This window comes from Perca flavescens, chromosome 19, assembly GCF_004354835.1.
Source record: "Perca flavescens isolate YP-PL-M2 chromosome 19, PFLA_1.0, whole genome shotgun sequence".
Lineage (NCBI taxonomy): Eukaryota > Metazoa > Chordata > Actinopteri > Perciformes > Percidae > Perca > Perca flavescens.
The window spans coordinates 23,365,373-23,391,048 of record NC_041349.1 but is presented as its reverse complement, the minus strand read 5'-3'; the positions used below and the strand labels follow the sequence as shown (position 1 = coordinate 23,391,048).

General features: G+C 40.2%; 1 protein-coding gene across 2 annotated transcripts in view; it reads left to right on the top strand.

Annotated features, from left to right (window-relative positions):
* pcxb (pyruvate carboxylase b) overlaps window positions 1–25,676 on the top strand; it is a 327,945-nt gene that overhangs the window by 146,027 nt on the left and 156,242 nt on the right. For both annotated transcript variants that reach the window (XM_028606107.1, XM_028606108.1), the window contains exon 12: window positions 11,476–11,658. In XM_028606107.1, coding sequence (XP_028461908.1) covers window positions 11,476–11,658 — 183 coding nt within the window. The remainder of the gene's footprint in view (window positions 1–11,475; window positions 11,659–25,676) is intronic.

Sequence of the window (25,676 nt, the reverse complement as noted above, 5' to 3'; positions counted from 1 at the left end):
TGTATGGGGCAGGGCTGGAGGATCATCCAAATTTGTACACCTTGTTTATCGGGTGTGTGTGTCCGTGTGTGTCCACCCATCCCACCTCCAAAGCCCCAAACAGCTTGTAGTGCAGTCACAGACATCTGGTTGCCAATGACTCTAATGGTTGTACTGATGTTTAATACTGCATGAGAGTTAAGAGTGACACTGTGTGTATGTGGGTGGGCAGGCAGCAGGCAGGCATCTGTGCCAATGTCTTTCTTCCAGAGTGTATGGTGTTATTCTGTGTATGCGTTTGCATGTGTTAGACAAACATTAACATTTTAGGCTAACCTTTTTTAGCAGCTGGGCACTTACAGATGTTTTTTTTTTTTTTTTTTTTGTATTTCATGAAGAGGTGGAGGGAGGGGAGAACAGTGGAGTAGATGGAAGGAAATTAGAAGGGAATGTGTAATGAGAGTATGTAATGGGAGGAGAAAATGGGGAAAGAAAAGGGAGATTTGTTTGAAGATTCAAGCGGAGATGGCAGGTGAAATGCTCGGCGATGAGATGGGAAGAATTGAGAGGAGACGTGAGAAAAGAACAGGAGTGGATGGGAAATGAAAGGAGACGGAGGGGAAGAGTGGAAATGAGAGGATAGGCAAAGGAGAATATGAACGGAGAGGAAAATTAGAGGGTGTTCAGAGAAGGAGTGGATGCAAGGCAGAATGAGCGATAATTGATAGAAAATTCAGAGCGAGAAAATGAAAAGGAGGAAAAAACGGGGAGCAGCAGAGATCCTCTATTGCTCATTAGGGTCATTATACCTCGTCTGGAGCGCGCGCGCACACACACACACTCACACTGAGAGGATTGAAAGGAGAAGCCAATTTGGTCGGGTATCAAAAAATGAGCCTTTCGAAGAAAGGCAACATGGGACTGAGAAGTCTGTCTGTCTTAGAATGTCAAAGCAGTTAGTATTTGGTCATACGTTTTTTTGTTTTGAAGGACACATGCATGCAAACATATTTTGGGCCTTGGCCTTTAATTACACTGCTGATGGTCCAAAATGATAAAAGGAATAGGGAGGACAGAAGAAAAAGTAGTAGGATGGCAGATGATGAACAGGAAGCACTGAAGGAAAAAGCATAGACATTAATGCATAAATGACATGCACATATACATATCTTTAAACTATGTACACATTTCTAGCAATCTCTTACTTCAGCTAGTTTATTCTCAACCTTCCCACCAACTGGATAGCTTTACGGTCTTGCGGGTTGAGCCAAACCAATGATATTGATTGACTAAATCACTGACATCCAACCAGTTTATCTCAGCCTCTCAGGACAATCATCTATGTGGATATAAGAGGATTCTACGGGACGTGTGTGCGTGTGCTGCTTCGGTAACATTCTTCAAAGCCAATTCTTTATAGCTGTAAAATGAGTATGACTTTTGACAGTTCTTTTTACACAATCTATCAATATCTTTTTTTGTCCATGAGTCCAAAACGTAGGTAATCTGCTTCACTATGACCCGCAACACTGTAGAACGCTCGCTTTCTCTTTCATGTCACGAAAAATACTAAAAATACTAACACCACACTGCTGGAAGAGCAGTCTTAATGTTTTTTTTAAATATAGCATTCTGCAGAGTCCTTGTGAAACAGATCTTTTCTTTGAAGCGGACATGTGAGTTTCTATATGTCATGTTAATTCAGAGTAATTACAATGTCGAGCAGCATAAATACTGGCTGTATAGCAGTTAAAGGGTTGTTTGTATGAGTTTCATCTGTAGTGTGGATGTACAGTGTGTGCATTCCACATTCCGTTTTGCTGAATATCGGGGTTTTCCGTTCACATACACTACATTCATTAAAATTGAGTTAATATTGACCTTGTCAAAGCATCTGTTTTGCTTATGTGCATGTTTTGAGTAGAGCGTAAAAAGCAGAGGTGAGAGACTTTGTTCTTCTTCTAAGACATCAGCCTGTTAGTCTTTTCCATGGCTGGCTCCTTTTTGTCTACTTCCTGTACTCCTGCATACAAACATTTCCCCTTGTTCTCCTCACACAATAACACATTTCCTTGACCCACGGATTGTTTTTACTTCCCATGGAGGCTATAGGATTTCATTCTGCCATTCAAAATAAAATAATTAGTTATTAGGGCCAGCTAATATTGAATGCTAATATGACTACTTGGAACACCAGTCCTATTGATATATTGTAAATCCCATCTGAAATGAAATAGATCAATTTCCTGAATGAAACTGTGGTGAACACACTGGCTCAAGGGGTTCGCAGCAGCATACCCAGACCAGATTTTAATTTGCCACGTTGCAGTTACGTGACACCGACATGCAGCATCCTAGTCAACTGAGACAGCAAGACACCCAGTTTTAAAGGACATAAGTAATTAAATTCTGGAGATGGACAGATTTCTTTCCAGGGGCTGTCAAAAAAAATGTCACCAAATTCCTTGGGAGTCAACCCACTTACGCATTTAGCCATGGAAGGAAAAAGTAGGAAAATGCTTCTGAGACAGTAGTGACCAAGTTGTGAAGTTTGAACAGTTTCTGTGTCAAATGTTATTAAAAGTGGGATTTTATTAGTTTGTCGTTGGGTTCCTGCTACATTGGTGTGCTTTTACATCCCCCAACAATTATAGTATAGACCAGGGGTCTTCAACGTTTTCTAGGCCAAGGGCCCCCTTAGTTGAAAGAGAGACGGAGCAGGGCCCCTCTACTACATCATATAAAATTGAGTTGCATATTAAAGTGGGCTGAATGAACGGATGGAACTGTATAGATGGATATTCATATATTATTTATACATCATGCTTTAATGATAAAAAATACATGTGGACGGCACAGTGAATCCTTAAGCTTAACTGTACTTGTAGATGACTACCATAGTGGCTACCTTACCTAGTAAGTAGTAAGCCATCATTAATGTTGTGTAAATTAAATGTTTATTCACGACTAGGCAGATTTATCTTTGCTAAAATGTTGGATGTATGGATGAATATGTTTTTTTTACATATTACAAAAAAATTGATATTGTGTATTTAAAAAAGTGACAAAAACATCAAAAAAATTGTCAAAAAATAGCTCAAAAGTGACAAAATTATCGGCAAAAAAAAGGGTGACAAATGTCGGGAAAAGCACCAAAATCTTTGAAACCCCCCCCACCCCTCCTCTAAATGGGTGACAAAAACGTTGAAAAAAGCGGTAAAAATGTCGGAAAAGCGAAAAAGATGTAACCAATTATGCCTATGCCCCTAAAGGTCGCGGCCCCCCTGTGAAGATCTCTGGCATAGACCAATACTCTTCTTATGTGAGTGTGACCTGTGATTTTTTTTTTTTTGCCTCATCCAGATTATATCTAGTAATACGATATGAAAAGGAACCAAAGATACAAGAACAAGCATAGTTTTCACGATAGCCAAAAACAATTACCGGCAAACAAACTTCATTCTCTCTGTCCTCGCTCCTGTCTTCCCCCGTCTCGCTTCTCTTCCCTCACCTCGCAACGGCGCTCCCTGCCTCGACTCATCCACACAGCTCAACTTCAAACATTAACATGGCACTTATATTCTCTTCTTTCCCCATCTCTGTGTGTTATTCTGTCTCTTTCCGTTTAATACTCTCTCTTTACCTCTCCGTGCCTCTGCCTCTCTGTCTGCTCCTCTGCCTCTCTAATTGGTACGCTATCAGTTGGAGCTCACATATCGCTGTCACTTCCTGTCTTTGTGCTTCATACAGGCAGTGCATGTTGTCTCGCTGTTTTCTCTCCATACATTAGCTTCAAGTGTGTGTCAGCTTTCTCTTTCGACTCCATACATAAGGAAAAGCTGACAACGAAAAGGGTGAAAAAAGGGGGAGATAATGAGGCTTGGTGGAGGAGTCTGTAAAGTAGGCATACACAGCAAAGTAGATAAGAGCAATGAACTTAATATGAAATGGCTCGGAGAGGGTTTGTGGAGATTTTTCAGTGTTATTACAAAAGCAAACTGACTCTGAAATCCGGTCTTGGGTCCACTTAAGGAGCCGGAGGATTTGGGCCAATAACATGTTATAGCTCGTAAATGGGTTCAGAAAAAGTAACAAGGAGTTGAGTTTGGCGAGGCAGTGAGTCGTTTATCATCTAAACATTCGCTGATTGGTCCAGTACAAATCTGACCGGGGCTGAATCGATTTTCAATTGGAAAATCTCGCTGTAAAAATTGAGCTTGAGAGGCGTATTCTTGCTCTGTGAGATAAATGAGAACGAGCACTATATCTTATCACAGAATATGAAATGTGATATGAATGTGGAGACATTCTGGCTTAGGAGTCCAAAGTGAAGCAAAATAATGTAGGTCAACCAAAGAATGTCAGAATGTATAACGCAGCCCAAGATCTGTTTTTCCAGTCGATGCCTTAGAACAACAAAGCAATGCATTCACCATAAAGCAGCAGTAATCAATATTTATATAATAGCAATGGATCAAGTGAGTATGTATAATGAGAGAGGGGTTGCTCATAGGGATGAACCCACAGAGAATTACTGTCCATCTCTGACTCCATCCTCCAGCATGACTCCAAATGAATGCTAATGTTGCTGCGTGTCTGCTGGATGTGTAAATAGATAATTGTTTTTTGACACTTTAGCCATAATAGCTTGATATGCCAGTGTTTTTCCCGCCTGTGGCCAAATAAATCAATGAATGCACTTTAAAAGACACTTTAAATACCGTGTGCAGCTTGTTCTGTGGACTCGTCTCATAGTTGGTAGAAATTAATGGAAGTAATGAGCGATGTTAGAGGAGTTTCATAGGTTGAGCCCTTTGGATAAATACAGTGAATTGTAATTTTTCTCTTATGGCTAAAGCGAGCGATTTCTCTTGTTCATATATAATTCACAATGGTGAGTGGGATATTTATCTCCATGATACATGGCAAAGCACTGACAAATCCACTGTGACAAATGCGCACACATTTCACATATCTAGTTATCCCCATATTGGTATTAGTCAAGCCACTAATAGCAACATGTCTAAAATATGTGGATATCAGACTAACACCCTACTTCTTTCTTAAAATAAACATTCAAATATGTAATTACATTTTTTACAATTGTTCTTTTGCCTATAGAGCAACATACTGTATCAGCATTGTCAAGTGAAACTGTGTACCTCCATTTTTCATGCTGTTGGCATTTTTCTTTTTGTTTCAATTTTTCACTTCCTACCACGTGCTCAGCAAGTTTGATGACTTGGGCCTCTGAAACCCATACAGAAGCCATTTTGACGTTTTTGAAAATACATGGGCATCAGTGGGGAAATCAACTTGGTTATCTGAACTCCTGAAAACAAAAATGTGTTTTTTGAAATCTGAGATATGCAGTATATATATATACGGGCAGGGAGTATTTGCAATGTGCCCATGGCAGACCAACACTCTTTCATACAATGTCAGAGAAATACACCACTGACCTTCTGAGAGATTTACTTTAAGCACTGAGAAATGGAAGGAGGCTGTAGCGAGATGCGACCGCGAGATGGTGACGGATAAATAAGAAGCAGGAAGACCGACTTAAAATAGAGTTGAACAAAATGTAGAGTAAAAGGTGTGAACCACCGTAAAAGGTCACCACTGGTACCTTGTTGTCTTATGGAAAATAATGAATACCTATTATAATTAATTATTACAAGTAAGCTGGTAATGGAGTAGTAATGAAATCCTGAAAAACAGGAATCCACAGGAAAATGAGTGTGTGTGTGTGGGGGGGGGTCTGGATTGTTATAGACAAGTAGCAAGACAGCAGCAACTTGTGAGTGTATAGGACTAAAGGGGACCAAATCAGTGTCAGCGGTGAGACCATTTCCATTCCTTTTGTATTTAAATTATTAGTATTTATGGCTATTCAGAGAGTGTGAGAGAAAGAAAGGTATAGAAGACAATGACATAGAGAGAGTGTGAGAGAAGAAAGTGGAGTTCCAGTGTTAGACAGTGCCCTGGGCTGAAAGAAGCGGACACCTTGACTTCAATTATTAACATAGTACTTGGCTTTTCATTCAATTCAGTGTGTACAGTATCTCTCTTTCTCTCTCGCTCTCTCTCCCCCCCTCCCTCCCCTCCATCTGGCTACAAGATCTTAAGTGGCACTGCTCGGGTTTGAGTCCTTGTTGAGCGTTGATAAAAGCATCTTCTCGTCTCTGTGTTGTTGTGGCATCATTCATCTCCTATATCTATATGCCCCGAGGCCAAAATAAATGTACTTAAAATTCACAAAGGCACAGAAGCACACATAAAAGCACATTATCCCTCATTGGCACATTGTAGACAAACCCAATTATGGAAATGCTTTCACACATACTTAATTAGCAAAAAGTGAACAAAAACTATTTTTGTTTATTGGACTTAATTGTTGGAAATTCTCTCACATGATTCATCAAGTGGGATGCAGTTTAACTATAAACCTTAAGGCCATTCAGGACAAACTAAAAGCCCTCTGGAATCTTTTTTCAGTGCCGTTTTTGTATTTACTACTTAGTTTCCCTGGAAAACAACCTCCATCTGAGTGGTTCTAATAACCAAGGCTCCACTGGGCTAGTTTTGTGGGTGCCTGTTCAATTACATATTCCGTATTATATAAGTTTGTGCAGTAAAGTGTAACCACAAACATCTGTCTTGCTGCGTGTGCGATTAGTCTCCTGACACTAGCAGGACAGGATTGTTTACAGTCAGGAATTCGATTTAGAATAATATTGGCCCATATTTAGGGGGCAAAAAGTTTTCTGTGTGGAAGTTATGCACGTGTAGTTATGTCTGCCTGCCTTATTGCTGTCCAATGCATTTTTTTAAAGCATGTATATTCATGCAAATGCATTCACTATATTGTTTCTTTGTCTGGATCCAGTTAACTGAGACTCTGCAATCTTACCTCAGTGTTATAGAAGGTTGTGGGTGTATAGAGATGCTCCTGTCAGGCCTTTTATGCCCAATACTTGAGTTAGCTTGTGATGCAACTGACACTAAAGTGCAATATCATCCAATCAAATCTGTTTTACACACACAATTCCAGTAGGCAAAACATTACAAACAAGCTTCTGATTTATCACAATCGTATTACATACAACGTGTTGTATTACATACAACGTGTAAAGAAACTCCGGGTAGCCGCCAAGAACCACTCAGACACACCGACCAGACAGCCGAAAAGGGCAGAAAGGGCAGGCAGACTGATCAGTCTCCCCGAGTTGGTCAAAAAAGTGCCTCGGGACACACCGAAGCGACGAAACGTAATACGTCTCCATAACAGCAGGCGGTGCTAATCTGTATTGTCGCCCAAAAATGAAAACCGGCAGCTGATTGGACGAAAGTGTCACATGGGTCTGGTTTCTCCGGAAATCAAAGACAGACTGTCATGGCGGCTTGTTCAGAATACGATCTTATATTGTACTAAACGTGTTTCTGAAAACTTTTTAAGCGAGAAATGGGCCATGCAGTTGCTGAATCTGTCTTCAATTCAGATCGACAAAGGTCAGTTTAAAAGATTTTCGTCTTACTCTAGTCACACTCATTCCGCTCCCCGTTTCAGGCTTAGCACTCTACCAATCAGATGGGTCATTTGAGTGCAACTGTCGGCAGTGCTCGCCCCGCCGATTATACATGTCAAATCGGCCAAAGTGAAGGCCGACGGCCCCTCGGACGGACGACGACACGGAACACACCGAACAGACTCGAGTCACTGACCACGCCAGACTGTCCGGACGATTATCTGCTCGGTGTGTAGTAGGCTTAAACATAGCAGTCAACGCTAACAGCGGCATCGGCCTTGTGTATATGCTGGGCGTACAGTGTGAATGGAGACAGAGAAAAAAAAAATATATATATATATATGGTTTCTTCACAGTTCAAAACTATTTAATGAATAGAGAGGGAAAGTAGTAAACAGTGTAGATTTTCCCAGGGGCATTTGCACATAGGGGGGTTGGCAACTGCCTCCACACTACTATGGAGACAAAATGCCCCCGAGTTGGCGAAATATGGCTCAAGAGCAATGTTGGATTGTTTTTTAAGTTTATAAAACACCTTAGTGGGCAACGAAGAAAATCCAGAAAGGAGAAATTGAGTGGTTATATGTAAATGTCGCACTTAATTCTTTTTCTTGTTTTACTTTGCTGTTATAACTTTCAGTTTTTCTCGTCCTATTTATTTGGAGCCCTCATTTACAAAATGCAGCATTTTAGTGTTGAAGTTTGATGGAACGGTTTTTGTAAATCTGTTCGGTTGAGGTCACCATTTTCACCATGGTAATTGCACAAAAAGTGGCGGGGAAATTCCATCTTATAGACATTGGGGTTGCATTCAAGAATGCCAGAGAAGAAGTCTATTTTGAACAATTGTCCCGCTTAAAATGTAGTCAATATTTAATAGAAAATGATTCTGTCCTAAAAACATTTGAACAAAGCAATTCAAGCTTGCTAAATAATAAGCCGCAGGGGCACAACAGCAATCTTTTTTTTTTATTGTAATAATGTTCTTCAAATATACCATTACCTAGACTTTGAATTTAAAACAAATGTATTCTATGCAGAGCAGTTGCAGAGTCATTCATACGCACATCAAAAAGTGCTAGTGTGGAACATTGAGATCTATTTCAGTGACACTTGAAGTGCTAAAGGCCAGCCTCAAGCCTTTAAAATCAAAGGGGAGTGCCGGGCTTTATGAAAATCACAACCTGGAAATAGGGGCTTGGAGCCTTGAAACGGTATATTGCACAAGTGTAGAGGCAGTGTGCGTGGGCAGTAATACAATTTCCTCTGCCTCAGCATCTCATTCATTTACAGCTTTATGTAGGCAATCACTTTCAACTCAGCCTCCAACTTTCTGAGATAAAATAAGGGTCTGAACTTTTATGTTAAAGAAGATCTCTCCTCTGTAAAGGATATTTTTATGAATAAGACATATTTTAATTATTGAATCCAAATTGAAAAAATACGTTACTCTCCACCCAAGGCAGTAATTTAGCATTCAGCTTGATGTTGAGGTGATGTGTATATTGTAACAGAAATCTGATGCTTCTCTGCTGTACAATGTGTGTGTGTGTGTGTGTGTGTGTGTGTGTGTGTGTGTGTGTGTGTGTGTGTGTGTGTGTGTGTGTGTGTGTGTGTGTGTGTGTTTTTTTTAAGCCCCCAACGTCTCCTTCCAGGTAGCGCTGCGACCGTTGACTTCAAGGCACCTAACCTTAACCCTAACCATTGCCTAATCCTAGTGCCTTGGGATTAGGCAATGGTTAAGGAAGGAGACGTTGGAATCTTAAAACACCATAGAGCGAGTGTGTGTGTTGCCTGATTCTTGTGTTGTTTGTTATATAATGGGGTATGTTATATATTATGGGTGTTCCATTCACTTTGGCTGCTATACCGTGAGCCATTTGTCGTCATACGATATTATAACACATTTGCCAACATGCTTTATGGAGGGAATGATACGGTATTTTAATTTTGAGTCATTGGAAATGAACAGAACTGCATTGAAGAAAAAAATATCGTTCTAGATAAAATGAGTTGTAGTTGTAAAGAGCAGAAAGATAATGAAACAATATTGTTGGTCATAAATGTTGGCAGCTCTGCTTATCTACATTGTCTAAAAATATTACCAGCACATCATCCGTGTGGCACAACATTGTTATAATTATAATTTCTACTCCTCTTTCTCCTCCAGCCCTCGAGCGGCTCCATATGTTGTAGTGTTGGACAGTCCTCTCTCTCTCCTCTTCACATCTCCTCTCCTCCCTCTCTGCTCTCTTGCTGTTTGTGGTTTGGAACAGTCCAGCCTTTCTAACTCATCTCATGCCTGATTTCTCCCCTCTCATTTCCTTATTTTTTTCTTCCCTTATGTCTTATGTCTGCCATCGCATTCCAAGTGCCAGTTGATTTACGCTTCGAACCGAGATGCTTTGCATTCCTCCGTCGTCCACGTTACAATCCAATAACAGGCCATTAACAAATTCTGTGAATAGTGTTGAGATATTATAAAAAGTAAGGAATGGAAAATCCTGCACCACTGCACTGAAATATTAAACTGCCAATAGCAACAAAAAAAAAAATAGGGGAAAAAAAGATATTCTGAATGTTGCACATTTGGGAAGTCAACAATTTATTTGAGCTGCCACTGAAAGGGGCAACAACCAGACTCTGATAAATGACGTTCGGGGAGCTTTCACAGCAGCATGGCCGTGGTGTTTCAACGTTTTTCTTAGTACAGTTAACGGCAAGAACACCAGCAACTAACGTAATGATAGCCTCTCTGAGCAAGTGCAACGTTGACGCTGTCATGCACACAGCACGCAACTTCACAAGGGGGAGGGGCCACACACACACACATATATATATATATATACTTATTTAACTGTATAGTAAAGTTCAAAGACAGTGTTTAAAAAGGGCAATCCACATGTTTACATATGTTTATTACAGTAAATAATAATGAAATAATCTAAAGACTAAGTGTGGTAAAGCCACATATTTGTTTTTATATTTCTGCAGTCTGCACTTTAGTTTGTGTGATTTGTTTCTGACTGTCATATGAATGTTTTACACCAAGTTTGGTCAGTGCTCAATATACTACTGTGATTGAAATAGTTAAATAAAAGATGTCGTTCATATAAATTCATGCATCACCTAATTTCATTATCATATACAGGCCTGGCTTCCAGGAAAGAACAGTTTGTTTATATTTGTCTAAATTTGTGTCGTTCATACTATACAATGATTTATTGTTTGTCTTTGTTGAATAACACAGAAGACAAATAGCTTAAAAAATAATCGCATATAAAATCGCAATATTTGGGAAAAAAATCGCAAATAGATTATTTTCAAAAATCGTTCAGCCCTACATGTAACAAAGGTTCAGGGCTGGATTCCAACCTTGACACATTTAGTCCCTTTTAGTGTGTGACTGGTCTTCCTCTCTTTGAGCTCTGGGTGATGGGTGCGTGCAGTTGATCTTACTTGTATTACTTGTACTGTGATTTTGTCCAAAGTAATGAGTGTGAATAAAACCGATTACTGCGGATCATGGAGGAAGCACATAATATACACAAATATTAGTACTTTCTCCAAAAAGTATTTGAAAAATGTAAAAACAAAAGGTTACTGGGCCATGTAGGGTGGGACAATAATAACCCTAATGAAGACACTAAATCTTAAATTGACAAATTGTGTACTAGTGTATTTTCTTGCCAACTGCAGCATAATCCACCTTAATAAAATCCACAGGAAAACTGTATACATTCTTGATATATTTTTTAACTCTGCTCTGCCTCCAAATTATGTTCACTCGGTGTGAATGAGCAAGTATTCATTGCAAACTGCAGACTTTCTCTTTAGAATATTTTGAATATCAAACTCAATCTTAGATTTGCAACACATCAAATCAAAAATAACCCAGTTAAATAAATTTTTCTGTTATAGTGTATGAAGTCCTTGACTCTCTGCTCCTCTGTTGTGTTCCTGCCAGGTCTTCCGAAGCGGCGAAGGCATGGGCATCCGCCTAGACAGCGCCTCGGCCTTCCAGGGTGCGATCATTTCGCCCCACTACGACTCCCTGTTGGTAAAAGTCATCGCCAGTGGAAAGGACCTGCAGATGGCAGCTTCCAAGATGAGCCGAGCCCTGGCCGAGTTCAGAGTGCGAGGGGTCAAGGTAGGAAATTCAGCCACTGTGTGCTCTGACAAAGCCGATGCTTTACATGCAGCTTTTTCCTGCTTTTATTTGCATTTAATGTTTTCATTGTTTCCCGTGCGGTGGGAAAAGGATGACTTCGCTGATGGGGGATAGGGGGGGACCACTCTGTGGATAATGTCAAAATGCTGTGTTGTCAAGCTGGGAAATAGGCAATTGTCAAAGGCCCAGAATGTTTGGCAAGATACTTTGACATCAGAGATGTAGATTTGATGGTTTCTCTGTATTGGTGTGCTGTGGATTGATTCATAAGAGCCTATCTTAAACTATTCAAGCCAGTCTAGCGTGGTTAATGGTGTGATGCAGCAAAGAGAGGGACAGCTTCCAAAGGCCTCCATTAACTGAATCAGCTGCAGTGTTACTGTGAAGTGGTGCTCCAGCCTTCTTGGACACTTCTTACATCTCTATGCGAGTTAATTACAAGCTCAGCATATTCTTTATTTCTTGGCTTTCAGACTGAGAACATAATCTGTCAGTGTTTTATCAGCAGTTGCAAACGGCTGTTGACAGACTCTGCAGCGGCGTCAGAAAACAACTGTTAATAGACTGAGGAAGGTGGTTATTAAAAATGAACTGCATGGGTTAATCATGTACCAGTCGTATAAGCCAATTATATCACGTCTCTAACACCCTTTGAATTGGGCTTATTTTCAATGTTTTGTTTCTAAAATGGCTTATCAAGTTGATTTATACCATAAGCATTGCACCATTCTACCATTCTACAGAAAGAAATCTGCCCAGTCAGCGCTGTACAAAGATCAGACTTGGATTATTTGGTTTTGTGTGCTTTTACGGTAGTTTTAAAACATCTTGTAAGCATGATTTATGACGTGGCACACAATGTTAAATCAGCCGTGCTATTTTTGTCTTTGTCAGCCTAATGACAGTTATATCAAAACACTGTGGAGAAGGAATCTTTGCCACTTTAAGTTCTACTTTGGCAGATGGCATGTTATAAAGCTGTACTAGACGGGAAAGAGTGAGAGATCCCATATACTGTCCATAATGTGCCAATGAAGTAACACATGCAGGGAGCTCATAACACGTGCCTTTTTTTGCCCTGCACCTTGACGTGAAAGCTATTTTGTAGGGCTGGTCCGAATACCATTTTTTGAGCTTCGAAGCTTCGGTAGTAATGAGTATCGAATATTCGAAGCTTCGGAACATATTATCTCTAATAAAGGCAGGAATCTCTATGTGTCTGTCTGTCTGTTTGCATTTTGATTATTTTGAGAACCTTTCATCCAAACGACTTCACAAGGGAGTGCAGTGTCGTATTTGGTGCAATATAGATAGACAGGCCAGACGCGTTCAGAATTAATAAACTTTTAACCTCTCCAGGATCACCGTCCCATCAACGGGACACTTTGTGACTGGGGGCGTCGTGGTAACCTTGATAAAACTTCCACTCATGAGCGTTTTTATAACTTTAAAGCATTAAATCTTTGAAATATAAAGCCATGTACACAACTGTTACAAAGTAACAGAAAATAAAACAATTCAGCCGTAATCTGCGCAGCCGAGAGTGCATGCATACCTGTTTTCGTTGTCCTTTCAGCAACAAAGTGGTACAAAGTGGACCAAAACTTGATTTTCATAAATCCCCAAGAGTCCAAGGAAATGTAATATCCAAGCTTTATATTCCAAAACGATCTCTTCACCTCACAATGTTGAAGTTTCTGGCTGAATCACAACGGAAAAACGCGAAACAATTTTCCATTTCCGCACTTGTTATCGCCGCTAGCTTCTCTGCCCAGCTTGCTAAATGCTCGAAGTGGGCGTCATCGTGTACCGACAGGATCTTCTTCTTCTTCTTTGTAGTTTATTGGTGGTTGGCAAAACAACTTAAATGTGCATTAGTGTGGAAATGTGGAACTGGGTAGCAAAGATCTTTAAGAATGGATGCGAGATGTCTACAAAAAAAACTCAACTGTAGATGAGAGAAGCATTTCATGTCAAGGTGAAGCAAGCATAGTAAATTATCAAGGTAAACATGTCGTCTAAGCAGTTGAGAGTTGCTACTATTTTCCTGTGCAGAAGGGCTGTTAAGCTGAAAAGGCAAATACATCATTCTTATACATCTAACAGTTTTGTAGTGGCTAAGTGAAAAGACACATTCCAGTCATTAAGTCTCAGTAAAGTCTCATTCAAGGCTGGAATGCCATTGATGACTTTTTAAACTGTCTGATGCTTCTTTGTTTGGTGCAAATCACGATTTAAAGAAAATCACGTCATGTCCTACTTCTGTTGTGCAGCACTGTAAGTGTAAGCGGTGGCTGAAACAGCTCTTTCAAAATAGAGGAAGCTGCCATAAATTGAGACAATTATTAAATTAGAATTAATAAGATATATTAGTATTAGTACATTTGTATTAATACAATGTCCTTTGTGGGCAGATCCCCAAAACACAGTTTATACCTACACAGTGTTTTCAGGCATGATCAGACATCAGTATCATGCATTAATTTGCAGTTAGTAGTTACCGTAGCTTACCTATGAACATATAGGTCTGGCATTGATAGGGAATTAGTGCTTGTATTATACTGTTTTTTTGTTACAGCGCTCCTAGTAAAAGTTAGTCTGGAGCCCTGACTTGTATTAGGTTGAGGGTGAACAGTCCCTTTTGTGTGGATTTCTTTTAGGTAAGCCATCATATCTACATGACAGCACTCATCCTGATTGGGCCCCCTCATTGAAGCTGGCAGGAGAGACAGGTCAGACAGGAAAGGCTGAGAGAGCAACAGACTTCCCAGAAAAGAGACCCAGAAAAGGATGTGCAATGGCCAGGTACAATAGGGTGCAGCAGCGAAGAACACAGGCGTCAAGTTCAGGGAGTGTGGCACAGGAGCAAGACAGCCCAGGGATGAGAACTACAGAGGCTTGCAGTGAGGTTATGGATGCTTTTGAGACTGTTGAGGAAGATATGTGCACATCTGAAGTGTGCTCTAAAATACAAGCTGATCACCAGAGACTGCTTACTGACAATATTACTCTGAAATGTCAGCTAGCTACAGAAAAGATAAGCATAGACACACTTAGGGATGATGAGAAAAAAGTCAGATTTTATACAGGTTTACCCAGTTTTGCTACATTAATGGTGCTCTATAATTTCATTGAAGGTTCCCTTACTGACGGCATTAAAACTTCACTAACCAAGTTTCAAAAACTTGTGTTGGTACTGATGAGACTCCGCCACAACTTCCTAGAACAGGACCTTGCCTACAGATTTGGGTCATACATGTCTTGTATGTGAAACTTAAGAAGTTTATCTTTTGGCCGAGGAGAGATGAGCTTTTGAAGTCTATGCCAATAACCTTTCAACAACATTTTGGGTCAAGAGTGACAGTAATAATTGATTGTTTTGAAATTTTTATAGAGAGGCCTTCAAGTTTGACAGCACGCAGTCTCACTTGGTCTTCATATAAACACCATAACACTATCAAATACATTATAGGCATCACACCTCAGGGATCCATTTCTTTCCTCTCTAAGGCATGGGGAGGGCGTACTACCGATAAACATGTCACAGAAAACTCAGGCTTACTCGAGCTACTTAACCATCATCTTTGCAGACAGAGGTTTTAATACACAAGAGAGTGTAGGGTTAAAATGTACAAAAGTTGTAACACCCAGTTATACTCGAGGAAAGCTACAGCTGTCTGCTCTTGAAGTTGAGGCCACCCTCAAAATCGCACACGTCCGCATACATGTAGAAAGAGTGATAGGATTGGTGCGCGATAAATATGGGATACTGTCTGAGAAGATACCCATCTCCTACCTGGTGACATCAGGATCCAAGATAGCGGTAATCGATAAGATAACTACAGTGTGTTGTTTCCTTACCAACATGTGCTCTTCGGTTGTACCTTTTGATTAGAGGTGTGTGGTTGTAAAACGGGTTTTTAATGGATAGTTCAATTTAAAATGAAAAATTCTGTCATCAAATACTCACCCTCAAGTTGATTCAAACTTGTATGAATATGTTCCTTTGTGTTCAACAGAAATAAGAAATTCATACAGGTTTGAAACAACTTGAGGGTGAGTATATGACAGAATTTTCATTTTAAAATGAACTATCCCTTTAATACATGTATAGTGTTACCTTAACATCACAAAAGTCAGGTTTAATATGGAATAAGTCAGTTATTTTATAATCATCTTACATTTTAGCATTAAAGGCAGTCAGAAATGGTACTGAATTTCATATTTTGTATAGAATGACGAAACACAATGAACTGTAAATACAAATTATAATAAAAACATGCTACCTTACCATCTTAATCACAAAAGTCAGGTTCAGTATGGAATAAGTCAGTTATTTTAATAATCATCTTACATTTTAGCATTAAAGGCAGTCATTAGAAATGGTAATGAATTTCATATTTTTGTATAAAATGACAAAAAACTGAACTGTAAATACAAATTATAACAAAAACCTGTTACATCAGAATCCTCATTTCATGTGTCATACTTTACCATCACACTCCAGCTCTACACACCAAACGGTACCATTTGCTCCTCTTATTAGGCATACGTTTCATGTTCATACATGAGAGATGGAACCATATATGAAGGCAGTCCTCACTGTGACAACGCACCACACGGTCACACACTTTGTATGGTTGCTTGGACACGCAGATGATGTCTGATGGGCTTGGTTTTTCTCTGCTTTCAGAGGGACCCACTTCAATCACATCAGCTGCGTCAGTCGGCATTGCTGATGGACATGGCCTTGAGAAAAGTTTGCCCACAAGCTCTGGGAGAAGGGCTTTGGAAAAAAGATCCTTAGATTTTGACTTGATTACTTCCCAGAGTTCAATATCTGGTTCTATCCTCTCTATGTGTACATCATTTTCTGACCATACAACCAAAATCAGCAAACTCCTTATTGCATACAAGCATCTGTGTCTGGACCTGAAAATAGTAGGCATGTGAATGTTTGAGCTGTAATTTGCCATTACATTCCTCCAAACAGAATCTGCCATCAACACATTCTTTGAGGCTTATGCTATCATGTGCACAAAACGGACATTTAACCTCCACTACACCATCACCACAGCAGTCGCAATGTACTATCCCATCTGGTGTAGCACCTATGTGAGGCAGTTCTGGATTTATTACAAAACCACTGATCTCACATCTGAAATTGGTGTGTGAATGCATTTGCTGATGATAAAAAGTTAGTAACTGTTGTTCATGATCACACCCCCAAGTGGTTGCTTTACTTGTAAAACCTGCGCTTAGAGGGTAACACGTATTTTTGATGAGGCTTTGTGATGGATTCTCAGGTGGTGTGGAGCAAGCAGCTTTCATGCGTGAGGCTGTAATTCTGCCAGCCCTAAATCTATACCAGGCTTTACTTTTAGACTGTTCTCTTGTCTGCTGTTCTATTGTGTCAGCTTGCCTTTGAGAAATGTTAACTGCAATGGTACTACAGTGTAAGAGTAACTGTTCGCTTGTCATAGAAATGCACTGTTCATCAAATAGCACACTCAGGGGCTGGCCAGTATCGGTATTCGACACTGGAGCATAGAACTCTGCATAGTCTTTTATGACAGACAGCAAGACTGGTTTATCACCTGTAGCATGCAGCTCTCCCAGGAAAGTAGCGATCTCAGCATCTGTTGGCTCTGACACATCAGGTAGCTTTTGTTTGTCCTTGTATTGTATTGGTTTCCCTTCTGAAAATGTTGTGTCCAGTCTGTTTTTGATTATTGCTTTTGAGTGAAAGTCAATGTTTTCTACTTCAAGGTACTTTTCCTTTGGTTGTCCACTTGGAAGTAACCAATATGCAGGTTTTTCTGTCACAGTTTGGGACTCATGGAGCAAAACAGCTGCCTTGATGGCGAAAAGAACCGCTCCAACATGGCTACATGTCTCGCCTAATCCCGCCATGCAGGTGCAGTGTGCAGCCAAGATAATGCCATCCTTCTGGGCAGTAACCCATGGGCGCAGAGGTGGGGCACTTAACTTCTGACTGTGTTTAACCTATGAAAATACCAAAACACAGAATTGCATTCAAGATTTCAAACAAAATACATGCATGACATTATTTTTTTAATTGTGTGTATGGCAGCTTCTATTCTTATGGCAAATAAACATTCACATGCCTAGGTTATTATTTTCACAAATCAGATACTGTTAAATAATATCTGAAGCAGAAACAGAAAGTATGACAACAAACGCAATAGTTTCAGATGTTATTCTGCAGCCTGTTGCACCAGCTGTGTGTAGGTTCAAAAGTAGCTTAATTACAACGTAAATTATTACTAAGTTGTGATTTATGCTTGACTAAAATAAAATGTTGCACCACGAAGATAAGTTACAACATTACTCTGAATAAAAACTAGGGTCTGTGTAAATCATAAAATGTCATGATTGCCTTATTTGTGACTTGAAGTTATGACCAAAGTAATCGTGGTGTAAATAATTTTAATAGCTGACGTAGTTACAAACTAAGTAGTAGTTACTAAACCTCTAGTGTCGACTTCAAGATAAAAATTACACACAGCTGATGCAACCCCGTGATGGTAAGCGAACGTTAGCTATAGCAATCATCATCAGGTTTTGCAAGTAAGTTAACGTTAAGCATCACATAAAAAAAGATTTTTCACATACCTCTGCGATCACGACAATGTTTGACGATGTCGTTGGTGGAACAAAAGTAAGAAGGTTGCCGACTTTGCCAGAGATGAAGTAGTTATATGACTCAAGTGACTTGAAGGCTTTCAGCTCCTGCGAAGTGTATGCGGATACTGTATGCACGAGATAATTATAAATATCCGGATAAGTTACGGCTGGCAATAAGGACGGATCTTTACTTAAAGCTATTGGGTCTATTTGATATGGGTCCACACCAATCAAGCTTATTTTCTCTTTATATCGACAAGATGAAGCCATTACGCTACTACTGCTCCCCTCAACTAAAATCTGCGTGCGGGAGATGTCATGTCAACAATATGGCCGCGGTTAGCTACTTCCGCTGTTTGCGAATAAGTCCTATTGATTGATTGATTGATTGATTTTCCCTTCTGATAGAGTGAGAAAGTGTTTGATCTTAGCCAAGACTTGATGAACTGTCCTTTGTCCTCGCCGCTGTGGGTTATGTAAACGCACAAGGACCTAATGTACCTTTCCTACTGTGGCTACAATTGAACTAGTCTCGCATTGCCAGACCTTCCTCCACAGCGCTGCAGAAGAAGATCTGGCTCATAGCAGTCTGGAATGGGAGAAAAATGTGCTCTGGTTTATTGGCATTTCTTTAAACCAATCACAATCGTCATGGGTGGTGCTAAGCTCTGATTGCTGGTGGCAGTGTCTGAAACAATGGCAGTTCTTTTCAAAGACCTGAAATTTGAGCACACCTGGCTGCTTTTTCTTTTATTCTGACACCATCAAATGTATAATCTGCCAGTTGCTCGGAGTTGGCTGCTTGGGTATTATGTCCTGGAGTTAAAAAATTCAAGTACTTGTGTCCATGCCAACAAATTGTCTTGCAGACTATGACGTTCTCATCAAAGTATGCACAGTTTTTTTTTTTTTTTTATCCACTTTGATGTAGACTTTTTTGCATCCCAGATTAAGACACAGTCCATCATTTCCCAAGTGTTTTTAAGTTTGAGTTATTGTACTACTACTAACTACAGGATCATCATAATTTATTGTCCTTGCAAGAAATGTTTGAGCCCCAGTCTTCCCCGATGGACCAATCACCAGGTGCAGGTTTATAATGGTGCATGGAGTCATCCGTTGCCAGCGTGGAGAAAAAAAAAAAAAACTGTTTGGTTTTTTTTTTTTTCACGCTGGCAATGAATGATTCCATGCATGTTTGATGTCACAAATTAGGAACTCAGGTTTTTTGTATTACCAGCTAACTGCACCCACCTGGCATCACAAGTTTAAGTCTGTCACTGATGAGATTTGTACAGTGAAAAACAGATGAGCTTTGGTTCCTGGGAACCTGGAATGTGTACTACAGAATATAACTGATGAATATCTCGCCCACTACTGGATATATTTTGTTATTTGTTGCTCTTAAACACGTTTTGCCCAATGTCAATAGTCTGAGATGTAATGTCAGTTTGACTTGGGCTCCCTACGTCATTCAGTGACTCAGTCCCACACGGTTATCTGTCCTAGAAGCTAATTAATTTAATTCAGCTGATATCTTGTGTATCCGCATACACAGGCTAAATTGAGTCGTGAGAACCAAGTGTGTTCCATGTCTGTGCCACTCTCATTTGTGTCAAGAGTGACAAATGAAAATGTGTAGAACAAGAATTGCGGTCCAAAGTTTTCTTGTTTGTGTGTTTGTGGGTGGTGGCCTTGGACAGTGGCTTCAAAGGTGGCGTTCCACCACAGCAATAGCAACAGTGTTGACAAGATCCAAGGCCTTTTAATTCTTATGTTGGCGCACAGGGATATAACACTTAAGTCTGACATCCTCATAACTCCACGTTTTTTTTCCCCCTTAGTGAAAAAGAATGTGACTCAGATCAATCTGAGATAGACTACACAGTTTTTCAGGTCATTCTTTGATTTGGTGGCTCCTATAGTTACCCTAGTTCCTCAGCACCTTAAGAATAGTATAACCTTTAAATTCCAGTGAAAAGCAGAATGCGCCAACCAAAGTTTGAGTTTCTTGGTTGACACTTGACAACATGTTGTTCTCCTCTGTTGTGTGGAATTATGTTTGGCATTTCAGAAAGCTCTGTTTATCTCGTGCTCCTGTGTGCATATGCGTGCGTGTCAATCAGAATTTCTGTGTATGTGCACACATTTGTGAGTGCGTTTGCGCAAAAGGATGAGCCATGTCTGTTAAGAAGTAAAATGTCACGCATCCAGGAGCAAAAAGAGAGCGCGAGGGAGAGTAGAGGAGGAGAGTGATGGACAGGAAAGCGACAGGACATGTGGCAGGAGGGTAAATATAAATGGATAGAGGAGCAGGGGGGGAAACGGCAAAAGGGCAATAAAGATGGAGAGAGTGTAACATAAAACGACAAGCAAGGTAGTCCAGCCCATAGAGGCCAGTTCACCTGTGGCTGTTGTTTGTGTCTGAAATGCACATTGCTGGTTAAATTTAGAAGACTTGTTGAAGATTGACTTGTCTGTGCTTTTGCACTGTTCGTGCGACCATTCTTTATAGTGAATTACAAAAAAATACATGTGTCCTCAATATTAAAGTGATGGTTTGGAGTAATTTCACCCTAGGGTCCTTTCCACCACGACCACGAGCCAAACAACCCTCCAGAAGCTTTTTTCAGCTGGGTCTAACATTGGACGAGTTAGCGTGATCAGCTGAAAAGCTTAGGGCAGGCGCTAATGGATCCAACTGTGTATCTCGTAAATGACCCCACTAATAATGCTGATACCAAACGTCAACAGTAGTACAAATGCAGGTTATGCACTCATAAAACGATGGATTGGAAAGTTTGTAAGTACACCAGGAGTTTATTTAAATAACACTTGCCTGTTGGCTTCTGTATTTATTAATTTACAATATTTATTAATTTAACTTATTTTTTTAAGTAAGTGCTGTAGTATAACTAGCAGAAGACAAGTTATAATTGAAGTAAGTTTGGAGACACTACTATTTAGTCATTAAATTAATAAATATTTTGGTTGTATCTCTTTTTGGTGTTGTAATTTGTAGACGTCCCTAAGCACTCCTCTTACTGCCGGTAGCAGCAGAGAGCAGAAGCCGGCAGGCAAGTGTTACTTAAAAAAACTCCTGGTGTACTTACAAACTTTCCAATCCATCGTTTTATGGGTGTATAACCTATTTGTACTAGTGTAGACGTTTGGTATCATTTCGGGCATTAATAGTGGAGTCATTTACGAGATACACAGTTGGATCCATTAGCGCCTGCACTAAGCTATTCAGCTGATCATGCTAACTCGTCCAATATTAGACCCAGCTGAAAAAAGCTTCTGGAGGGTTGTTTGGCTCGCAGTCATGGTGGAAAGGACCCTAGGGTGAAATGAATCCAAACCATCACTTTAAGATCACAACAAAAACCAAATACAGACTTTTATATCTGCCTACCTCAATGAACCATTTGCTAAACCCTTCTGCTATCAGTTAGCATCTAGGCAAGGAGAAGCTAATGCTGAAGTAATGTTTATCAGGCTGTAGAAAGAGCCATAGTCAACATTTAAAGATTTGAACAGTGGTGTCTAAATGTTTGTTTTCATAATTTTCAAAAAAGTTTAAGACATTAATTGAACAGTGTTTGTGTGCTCAAACAAAAGCTGCAACCGTTGGTATGCCCTGCTAGCTTACTGCCTACGATAGTAACTGAGCGTTACGCAGCTTTAGCCTCAGACTTGCAGCACAATATCATGTATGTAGCCACCATGTGCGTGTTTAAGACACACGGACAGTTTTTAATTAACTCATGGAGCTAACATCAGTTTGATTAACTAGCTAGCTGGACCTGATAAAATATGCCAGCAACCATTGTCATTTCAATGGACAATATTGACAGTTGTTGGAAGGCTGCTTTTGTCTACCTTGGTCTAAAATCACGGACGTATCCCCCCCCCCCCTTTTTTTTTAAAGTGAGTTTTTTTTTCTTCATTTAAATCTGTTCCAAGGGGAAAGGTACCAGTTCTTCACACTAAATTGTACAAGTGCTTCATGTCAATGCAAGTATGGGACCATCTGTCCCGTGCAGATTGCTCATCACACAGGTTGATGGTTTGTCATGTGAAACCCACTAATGATTGAATTACATATGAGCTCAGGAGCAGGCATACTCCCCTGCTGCAGAACATCAGATGGTTTATGTTGATCTCCTGGATATCTCTCTCTCTCTCTATTTCTCTTGCTCTGTGTGTGTGTCTGTCAGAGGGTTAAGCAAAGATAAAGACAAATTACAGTTCCCCAACAGAAAGGGATGGCAAAAGAGAGAGACAACATGAAAGAAATCAGAAATGAAGATATGGTGGCAGCTTCTATCTAGACACCTTTCCTCATGGCACTACCAGGCTCAATATTCAGTCCAGTTTAGTGGAGACATCAACAACCTGAGATATGTGGATATGTTTGTAACTGTGTGTATGTGAGACTCTTCAGAATTTGTTTCTTAAGAAGTCATTTTTGCGACACCTCAGGCTTTGCTTTCGGCATTGTGGTTTCATTGCTGTTCATCTCTTAACCTAATCTGTAAGAGTGAGAATTTGATGCGACCTGGAGGGAGTGTGTGTGTGTGTGTGTGTGTGTGTGTGTGTGTGTGTGTGTGTGTGTGTGTGTGTGTGTGTGTGTGTGTGTGTGTGTGTGTGTGTGTGTGTGTGTGTGTGTGTGTGTGTGTGTGTGTGTGTGCGTGCGTGCGTGCGTGCGTGCGTGGGTTGAATGGGTGATGATTCCCATCTAGGGAGGCTCTTTAAAGAATCTGCAATGTTTTGCTTCGTGATAGCCTGCCAGATCACAGGCTAGTTTCCAACTTAAGATCTCCACATACTTGTCCTTCTGTTACCTCTCTTCATTTCAACGAAAGAGTAAGATCTTTATTTTTTGACTTGGCGCTTCTGTCTGACATGATAATTCAAGGGTTGACAGTGGCTTTGAACAGAGGTGAGTTATTTTAATTGAGGAAAATGTTCTCATTGTTCTTTTACACTGCTTTTTACTAAATATATACAAATCTATATTCAATCTTCTTGATCACCTCTGTATATATGTATATACAGCTGGAATTCATAAGAAGAACAGTACACGTGTGCTGTATTGCCTTGCAGATGTACAAAGAGCTACAGTGAATTCATATGACTGCATTGTGCACTTATCAGTGGAGCTGGCCATTCATTACGGGGAAATAATGATACAAATAAATCAACTCTCATATCTTTTCAATACGATGACATTGAGCGGATTCAGCTTTCCTTCATATTGTGGGACTGTAGATAGTGTAGTGTTGACACAGTGATATTTGTGATACCAGGACATCAGTAATCCATCCTCAGCACTTTGTTTCGTTTTCTCAAGTGTGTGTGTGTGTGTGTGTGTGTGTGTGTGTGTGAGTGATTGTGTGTGTGTGTGTGTGTTAACCTGTGTCAGGGTGGACCAAACACTCCATTTCCCAGTACTTGTACCGTCATGTCTGACTCTTTTATCACACATTCTCTTTTTGTTTCTGTATCAACCTGCCAAGTAAACAACTCCCCTCCTCTCTGTCTGTTTTTTCTTTTCTGTCATACTCACCCACGTCTTCACCCGTTTGACCTCTGTCTCTTTTCATCAGCAAAGTTGTCTTCTAGTCGTCTCATGTATATGTCTTTGTTTTCAGATCCCTGAGCTTACCGTTAACGGTTCACTGACTTGGTTACACGTTTTTCTTTTCTTTTTTGTCTTGATCTCAATTTTTCATACCTGCAGTTTGTAGATTCCCTAACCCTAGCTCTTTTTAAAGCTCTTGTTTAATCCAAGCAGTGATTCTTGCTTAATTTACAAATTAACCTCAAACGTAAATTGCCAACAATTTTAGTACAAAAAAATCATACTTCATAAATCACAACTGTTAATTCCCTCTTATTTTCTACCAATAAACGTACAAGAAGCGAAGAAAATGTGTGAATGTTTGAGTGGTAAGCATCAAACAATAGCACTTGACTTTCAAGTTTTTATAAAAGCAACTGCTTCCGGTTATTGCAATGCACTTAATCATTTCAAACTGAACTATACGTAGAATACCTTCTTAAAGAAAATTAATGTATAAAGCCTTGGTGAAAAGCTATCTAGTTTGTTCATTTATTCATCCGGCTGGTAATCTGGCCAACCCTGTCTTTCTTTTCTCTTGGTTTCCTTTGCCTTGCTTTCTTTGCCTCATCACCAGTCCCATCACTCCAGTCGCAATGATCAGTGTTAACGTAGTAACAGGATGAAACCTTTCCTTCTTCTGATCTGGAGTTAGCCTCCGATGGTGCTTGCCTCATTTGTTCCAAGGCGGGAGAATACAGAAGCCCTGATCCAGGATAATTCACTCAGCATTTACAAAGAGGAGAGGCGGGAAATCCATCTCATCTCTGACTTATCAGTGGGAGAAATTAAAGGTTTAGACACACTCTAACAACACACACTAACAGACACACTTTTTGTCACATATAGTCATACACACTCTCGCTCTCTCTTGTGTCCCTAGGGGCCGGGTGTTATCTGTCCATCTCGTCTTCATTTCACACCTAACAACCACTTGCACGGTACTGAATCGCACAAACGGTCATGTAATTGTGTGTGTGTGTGTATAAAGTGATTGAATGCATGTTTGTGTGTATACTGAAGTACAGGTCCTAGAAAAGCCTTATTTTAGGAAATTGAATAACTTATCAAGAACAAGCTAATCCAATTGTTGATAGAGAGAACGAATGAATAAGAGAAGGTATGTGTTATGGTGATGACCATAGCTTCCAACACTCGTTTTTCCCGGGTTTCTCCCGTTTCTTAGCCCTATCTCCCGGACCCCTCCCGGTTTGTTATTTCTCCTGGGAAACTCCCGTAATTTGCATGGCCCAAGATGCTTTATAAATAATCGGCCCAATAGGTTTGTCTAATGTTGACCAGTTGCCAGATTTTATATGAAACGCATCCTATTCACACAATCCACACACCATATACAATTTTCAACCCGTTTGTCACCTCAACGTGGCAACCTGTAACCCAGTTGCACAGTTGATCTCTGCGCAAGCTTCGTGGAAAGTTCAGACCCGAAAGCGAGCCGACAAAAACGGCAGGTGAAGGCGGGCGGTATTCCCGCAAAGACATCAAAATATAGCTGTAAATTTCAACAGTGGTGGGCACAACAATTTACATGCATCTTACCTAGTCATATCGACAACCTCCATGCTTTTTGTAAGGTGTGGTTGGTCGCGCCACCATGCCCCCGCACAAATCTCCCGGATTTTGAAAAACAAATGTTGGCAGGTATGGTGATGAATGGAGGGATGGAAGCAGAGGCACTGGTGAAAGGATTTTAAGAGTGTAT